The 8,045-nt window shown below is 38.3% G+C and overlaps 1 protein-coding gene across 1 annotated transcript; it reads left to right on the top strand.

The window, feature by feature from the left end:
* Positions 1-578: 578 nt before the first annotated feature.
* LOC129730859 (mantle protein-like) lies at positions 579-1,309 on the top strand. The gene is made up of 2 exons (XM_055690450.1): positions 579-638; positions 709-1,309. The coding sequence occupies exons 1-2, from the start codon at positions 633-635 to the stop codon at positions 1,243-1,245; spliced, it is 543 nt and encodes a 180-aa protein (XP_055546425.1). The 5' UTR covers positions 579-632; the 3' UTR covers positions 1,246-1,309.
* Positions 1,310-8,045: the final 6,736 nt, after the last annotated feature.

Raw genomic sequence — 8,045 nt, 5'->3', positions numbered from 1 at the left:
TATGTTTACCTCTCTGAGGTCTCTAACACAGACACAGAAATAAAATTATTTTAGACAAAAAAAGCTTGTGGAGTACATTCTTTTCAAAAGATATTATAAGTTTCTCACAATTCACAAAATTTAAAACCGAAAACTGAAACAACAATATAATTAAAAAACCCAAATTGTGTATGTGTATACAAAATAAGTATTAGTCAAAATGTTCAGCAAACTAACTGAATAAATTGGTGTATAGTTTAGAGTTAGTAATATGCTCTGCAATCAATGTCCAAGAAAAATGAAAATATCTTCGACTCAGACAAGCTCATTCACAAAGTAACCTGAAAACGTTACACAATACGTACATTTCGACCTTCACCTGATAATGAAAATCCACGCCAGGCCAACTGGCCAGCAGCTACCATGAACTACGACCAAAAAAAGAAATTTATTTATTAAAATTCATCACTCTTTAATGGATGAGGCCAACCGAGGCAGCAGAAACTGAGCCTTACGCAAGTTTCGCAGTTGAACCTCTATATCAAACCGACAGTTTGATATAAAAGCGTTCGCTGAACGGTCAAAAAGCATCATTCACTTGCAATCAATTCAACGGCTAAGAGTGCAGTACAATCGAAACTGTAGCTTCCAACATGAAGGTAATAAAGTGCATCACTGAACTATATTGAATTCATCAAACTAATTGCTATTTTATTCAACTCTACTCAGGCGTTCATTGCGTTGTCCATGGCTTTGGCCATCGCTTCCTGCGCGGCAGTCGACGATTCCAACGGTAAGAAGGAGAAACGTGGTCTCTGGGAGCTGAGTGACGATCATAGCAACTTCGGATATGATGACCATTTTGACCACTATGACGATCATCATCACGCTGTGAAACACGTATCCACAACCATTACCAAGAAAGTTCCTGTTCCATACCCAGTTGAAGTTGAGAAGCACGTCCCAGTTCCAGTGAAGGTCCCATACCCAGTTCATGTCGAGAAAAAGGTCCCAGTCTACGTTGAAAAGAACGTTCCAGTCTACGTGGAGAAGAAGGTCCCAGTTCACGTTGATCGTCCCGTTCCATACCCAGTGGAAGTGAAAGTCCCCGTTGTTCAGAAGGAATATGTCGAGGTCCCGAAACCGTACGCAGTTCATGTTGAGAAGCCAGTTCCAGTGTACGTGCAGAAGCCGGTGTATGTTGAGAAGCACGTCCCAGTGACGGTGCACATCAAGGAACACAAGAAGCACTGGGGTCTGTTCTAAGATGTTAGTCCAACAATGTGATGATTTGTTGAAAGAATAAATGCACAATACATGTAAATAATGCAAAATAGGAGGATTCGTATTTTACAACACTTTACGACTTGTGGTTAAATGGGAATGAAAAGAGTGGCAAAAGTCACAACCTTCAAAAGAACATATTCCATTCCGGAACGGAAAAAGGCAACCCCATCTGCTCGGAGAAGGAAAAAAGCACAATGTTAAATGTTTACACATTTTATGCTCATTTTCAGTACTCTTTTTGCGTTCGTGAGAAGGGTTTCAATATGTGCTGCTGAGCCTGCCGTCTGTCCCAACCCCGGTGGAGGCAAGCAGAGGAGTTTAAATATTTAATAAGCTAAGCAGTTTTAAACTCTCATTCCGCTGTTTACCATAGCAAACTGTAAAATTGAGACATTCACCCATGAAGATGACTATGTTTTTCCGTTCGAGCTGTGGAAGGGGAAACTTTTGTGAAACTTTGATATGCAAATCAGCACTGCAAGTCGTTTGATAAACTCGCTCGTCCTACTAACAAGCGAACGGGAATGGGATTCCCCTCTAGTTGGGGCTCATTTTCTTAACTCCACTCGTAAATACATACTTCTGGAAGTATAATCATTCATCCCCGCCTCTTCCGAGCGAGGACGATATCACATGAAACAAATTTGTCGCCATAAAACTTATCTCCATCCGCCGAATCGGCTGAAGACGGAAACGAACGTCAAACGCAAACCCAAAATCATAGTTGTAATGAATTACATTTATCATACGCCGTCACGCAGTTCAGGAGGGGCGCTCTGGTGCAACCCGGCCGGATCGGATTTACGTGAGTGGGAGGACTAGGGACCAAATGGCAAGCTAGCATTAATCCCGAGCCTTAAAGCCACGCATTAGCAATAAACCCACCGAAGGACCTTGTTTCCAGCAAACAATCCACTCTGGGGGGCAATTTTTTACTACCAACTTTTTTGCTTTTGCTCCCCGGTATCCTCCGAGGTGAATATGTGTGACGAAGGAATCTCCCCGCCCTCGGCACAGTCGGCGGCTTGCCGAGTCGAAATGTTAGTGTGTGGATGTGTTAGTATAGTGGCTTTTTCCTTTATTTGGGAAACTTGGAACCAAGAGCTGGGGAAAAGTCGTAAACATTTGCGCTAATGTAGGCTTTATTAGATCTGTTATCACGAGCTGGCAGTGGTTTTGTTTGTTGGGGTACCGATCGAAAATCATCGAATACACGGTGGAGAGTGTTATAATATCTGAAGATGGAAATTTGGATTTAATTTAAATTTACCTCCCAGTTTTATAGCTCCAATTTATTTCTTTGCCTCAATATTTCAACATAAAACCACAACAATGTTATTGATTCACTAGTTTTACAACCGAACCACTTCAACGTGAGTGGAACAGTTGTAATAGAGATTTGTAAAATAGTATTGCTTCCAATTCAAACGTAGCGGCATCCAACTAAACCACAATCTACCCAGACTATTGGATAATTTGTATGTTCTGATTTCCCTCTTTTCTAATGCACAGTTATTTCGAACACAATCGAAACCAGTGTATTAGCAATTCATTCTAATATCGAAATATTTTCCATTCAATAACTCGGTCGGAAAACATTCGCCCTTCTACAAAACCGCAAACCGCTTCCAGAATAAATTAACCCCCTTTACGGTGTGACTTTGCAGCATGCCGAAAACAAAGCAAAACTATGGGATCTTCGAATTTCCCGGAAAACGTGGCAGGTGATGTGTAACGTGGTCTGATTTTCCACATGAATGCTTGCATTTTCTATACAACGCAAGGAATGCGTGCGAATTCATCCATCCATCCATCCCGGCACAGTGCCACCGTGTGTCGGTTGGAAAAGGGACGCTAATTTCCGAAGTAGGAATTCCTGTAGGTCTTTCTCGTTTTCGGACGATCGAACGAATTGGTAATAAATTTTGCGGAAACTAACCACAATGCGTGCTTATTTCCGGTTTGAAGAACTCTCGAAGTTGGAATTCCCAACCGAAATCGGAACCATTCCTGCTATGGATAGTTTTCGAAGAATTGGAGCCGTTTCCCATTGCATTCTATGGGTGACGTTTATGGTGTTAAACATCCATAAAATATTTATAGCCTGTCGTCCGGCCGACGGACAAATTTCGAGCATTATTCAGATTAAGAGTGCTATTATAATGGACAGTGAAAGTCAAACAATGTTCGAGCAGCTGGCGCTCAAGTATCGAATTCACGTGACAGATTTGATTTACGAGTGGGGTGTTGGAATGTATCATTTCCTTGCCATTTCCCAGCTGACATATTCATCATGCATATTCAGGGCTCGGCTGGATGGGTCGAGATTTCTCGAGGATTTTGGGTGGTTGGGCTTTGTGTTTGTCGTTTGTTTTACTTGGGGGAAGCCCTACGGGTGTGGAGTTTCTTATGGTGGGTGAAAAGTAGTAAAAGTGAGGCAACCGGTAGAATTTGTCGCGAAGCGAGTTTTATGATTTATATAAACATGTCACTCTGCAATGCACTTGTTCGTGAGGACACAAACAAAAGATGCTCGACCACTTTTTATGTCACTTTTAGGAAGCCAGCACACAAACAACATAACACAGCCGGTGAAATTCTGCGATCGTTTGTTATGTTGAGCGCTACTTTTATGTGTATCATTTATACTGTATCATTTATAGTGTTCCATTGATTGATGATGCATAATAACTTTTATTTCGAAAAAGCGTTGGTTGTAATTAAAACTCCTTGAGGAGTCGTGAAAGTGTTCGAGCTATCCTCCAATTATTGCGTTGAATCCGCAGAAGCTTTGAATAAATTTGGGAACTGAAAACTAAAAATTAAACCGAGGTGTGTAAGAGACTTTAAACTAAGACCCCAGTTTTGTGCCCTGAGGACTACTGTCTAAGCACTAGAAAATCGCAAGTTGAAGGCCAAGAACCAAGAATTTAAAATTGACGATTGAGAACTGTGTTCAATAATCATACTAGGTACAATAAAAAAGCTCGTAGCCTAAAGGTCATGATGAGTTCGAAACTTAGTAGAATCAGCCCGTTCGGTGTTAGAGGGACTTCTACGCATGGGTCTATTTTCAGGCTCCCTCCCATCCCCATACCAAACTTTACCCTCACCCTAAAATTTCAGAAAAAAGTCGAATAGAGTTGAATGAATACGTTTCCATGCAGTTATAATTGACGCTATCTCGCAGGGTAACTAAAACGAGGCTCAGTAAAAAAGAGCAGGTAGAGTCTATGAAAATTGGCGTGTAGAGGGAAAGGTAGAAGTATAAAAATCTGTCACTGACCACGGTAATGAAAAGTACTTTGCTTTTCCGTTATAGTCGTTAGAGATGCAGAGGACGTAGCTGCCGGCATAATCGATCTTTACAAAGCCGAAACAACTGATATCTTGTACATTGAAGATGGTAAATTAATCCCAAATAGCCATCTATATGTGATTCTTTGTGAAACTTTACTAGCTGAGATCCATCACGGTGGAACAACTACGAAATGTGCGGTCGTTCAAGCTCAAGCTCAATGATCTTACTGGGCACAATCATTATAGCGTGTGAAATCGATTTTCAAACTGCTCTCTATACAGTATCCGTTCGCTTCGTTATCATCGCATGCGACAGAGAGAGAGAAAGAGGAAAAAAGAGAGATAGTGAGAGAGAAAGAGAAAGATAGTGAGAGTTAGCGTGAGAGAGCGCAAAAGAAAGAAAGAGGAAGAGATATAGAAAATGAGAGAAAGATAGAGAGAGATAGCGTAAGAGAGCGAAAAAGAAAGAAAAGAGAGAAAAAGAAAGGCGAGAGATAATAGAAAGAGAGCGATATAGAAAAAGAGAAAGGGAAAGAGATATAGAAAAGAGAGAGAGAGAGAGAGAGAGAGAGAGAGAGAGAGAGAGAGAGAGAGAGAGAGAGAGAGAGAGAGAGAGAGAGAGCAGAGAATCTTTAAATGTAAGCAACCAATAAAAAAACTCGCTCGGAACGTTTTATGAGAAGCTCAGGAGCCTTCATACACATCTGAGATCACTAAAGCTGGGATATTTACATACTGTAAGAAAGAAAAAAAGTGTGTTAGAGCTAGGGACTAAAGAAAGAGAGAAAATGGGGAAGAGAAGCTAAGAATCAAAAGGTAGTTAAAAAAGAAACAATTAGATAGACAAAACAGAAACTGGGCTGAAGATGAGAAGAAGAAAACAATAGAATAAAGTAAAGAACAAGAGCAATAGAATATCGAATAGAAGAAAATCAGAGCAAGAAAAAAAAACAGAACACAAAGCAAGAAAAAGAGACAGAAAATAGAAGAAGTTCAACAAGTGAAAAAATGGGGATAAAAAGAGAGAAAGATATGAAAAAGATTGAAAAAGAAACGAGAGAGAATATGAGAAAAAGAAAAATATAGAGGTAAAAAGAGAATGTAAAGACATAAAGTAAGAAAATCAAAGAAAAAAAAAATAATACAGATTCGTACTCTTTTACGAAATTGTTTTTACATTGACAACATTTGCTCTGCGATTGTGGAAAAATAAAGTAAACGTTTTGTAACAGTACAAGACAATATTTTTTTAAGTTACCATGATAATGTTGTTGAAAATTTAGAATATTGTCACTAAATCAACCGGTTGTCATAGATTATAAGTATATTCAGTCATTTTACGCACCGAAAATAGAAAGAAAATGACAGATAAATAAGATAGTGTTTCAAGAGAGAAAACACTTCTAGGGAACACGGAAAACGAATAGAAATAAATAATTATCTTTTCTTCGAAGAACGGGAAACATAAATGAGAGGATAGAAAAGAAGAAAGATACATAGATGAGCAAAGCAAAGCCTTGGTGCTACATTCCGATTCGGAACTCGACTTTCTGTTTCATTTATACACAGACTTCGCAGCCAACTGTTTAGTGTACAGGACAATTGCGGGGCTAGCGCTATGATCCTACTGACACTAACAGTCTTTCCCGAGCCGAGACTCGAACTTACGACGACTGGCTTGTTAGGCCAGGGTCGTACCTCGAGACCGTCTGGGAGATAAAATACGTAGATAAAAAGGAAAAAAAGAGAAAAAAAGAGGAAGAAAAGAAAATATCAGGATAATAAGAGTAGACGAACTAAGAAAATAGAGATAATGAGAAAAGCTTCATTTTAACCCTCTCCCGCTCACAAGGTTTATCATTAAAATTTATAGCTTCACGGGAAAATTCAAGCTGAACACTTTGTAGACTAACTAAAATTACTGCCAACTGTAGTATTTTGAAGAAAATGCCCAGTGATGCTCTGAGGTAACATATAAAAGTTTATGGAACAATCGTAAGCACAACAAACTATTTTATGTCAAAATATGATGATTATAATTCTTGGTGCTCTAGAGTCAGCATGAGCGGGAAAGAGTTAAGAAGAAAAAGGACAATTGGAAAGTAGAGAAACAGAAAAGTGGAAAGACAAAAACTTAGAAAAAATACAAGAACACCCAAAAAGAAAGAGATATGACTTCGGATAAATAAAGAGTGAAAAATCCAAATAACGTAAAATAGAGTGAAGGTGTAAGGATATAGAAATAATTGATATAAATATAAAGATAGACGATAGATAATCATAGTAAAGTTATAGGAAAGAGCATAAAGGATGGAAGATGAGAGAGCACAATGGGTACAAAAATGAAGAAGCTTTAAATGAACAAGTGAAAAATAAACGAGCGAATAGTGATGATAGAAAAAAACAGAAAAAAAAACAGATAACATTAAAATAAAAAGAGACGGAAAAGAAATATAAAAAATATAAAGTTAGAATAGACACAAAGAAAACAAGAAAATGGATCATAGAAAAAACAGAAAAAAAAGAGAAATAAATATCAATAAAAAAGATAAAAAATAAGAGATAATCAAAGATAATCTAAAAATGTGGGAAGACAAATAGAAATGATGAAAATAATAATAAAAATTTAGAGAGAGAAGTAGATTGAGAAAAGTTACAAGAGTTGTGTGCAAAGCTACAACCACAAGGTGTAAGTCGAACTAAATGAGGTTGTTTGTCACATTACTTGTATTAATTATGTTTAAAACTTTGTGCAAAACAGAAGTTGTAATGCTACTCAATTCCAATTTGCACATACAAATACTGTGCAGCGTAAATAAGTTTCAACAGTCAGAGTGCATGCAGATTAAAATAGCACTTTGCACTTTGCACTAACCGACTCATCAACATTTGAATTTGGACATATTTTTCCCTTTTTCCGTTTTTAGATTTTCATGCTGAATTTTCTGGGAGACGTAGTTCTACATCAAAAGAGTCAATCGAATATTAAGAAAAGAAAGTAAAAAATATTAAGAAAAGGCTAGTAAAAATCTACATGAGTTCGCATAATAGATAGAAAATAATAACCCTAGCCTAGGTTGCTATTCTATGATTGATCGGAATCAGTAAAATAATGTATGGAGCTGGGAGTGACCAACTATTTTCACAAAAAACTTAGCTATTCTATGTTTAAAAAGATGTTTGACACTCGTGAAGGTTCTCACACAAAACGCAGCATGATTGATACGATTGAATTGATTCATAAGCATCGAAGAAGGCCTCGAAAGCTTTGAGGAATTCATTTGAAATCTTGGCAATGCATACAGCTTGCTGTAATATACGGTGATATTCTAGAGTGTCAGGTCCAAGCGAGCGGCAACGGTCCGAGTGGGTTGGCAGGTTGACAGGATCACGCCAAGATAAGTTTTTCAGGGTCAATCGAATAAAACGTCTCTGTACACAATCGAGACGCAGGTTCAATGAAAGCTGGTGCGGACTCC

The sequence above is a fragment of the Wyeomyia smithii genome, chromosome 3 (assembly GCF_029784165.1).
Source record: "Wyeomyia smithii strain HCP4-BCI-WySm-NY-G18 chromosome 3, ASM2978416v1, whole genome shotgun sequence".
NCBI classification, from domain to species: Eukaryota; Metazoa; Arthropoda; class Insecta; order Diptera; family Culicidae; genus Wyeomyia; species Wyeomyia smithii.
Note: the sequence above shows the minus strand (reverse complement) of the source record. Positions and strands in the feature narration are given on the sequence as shown.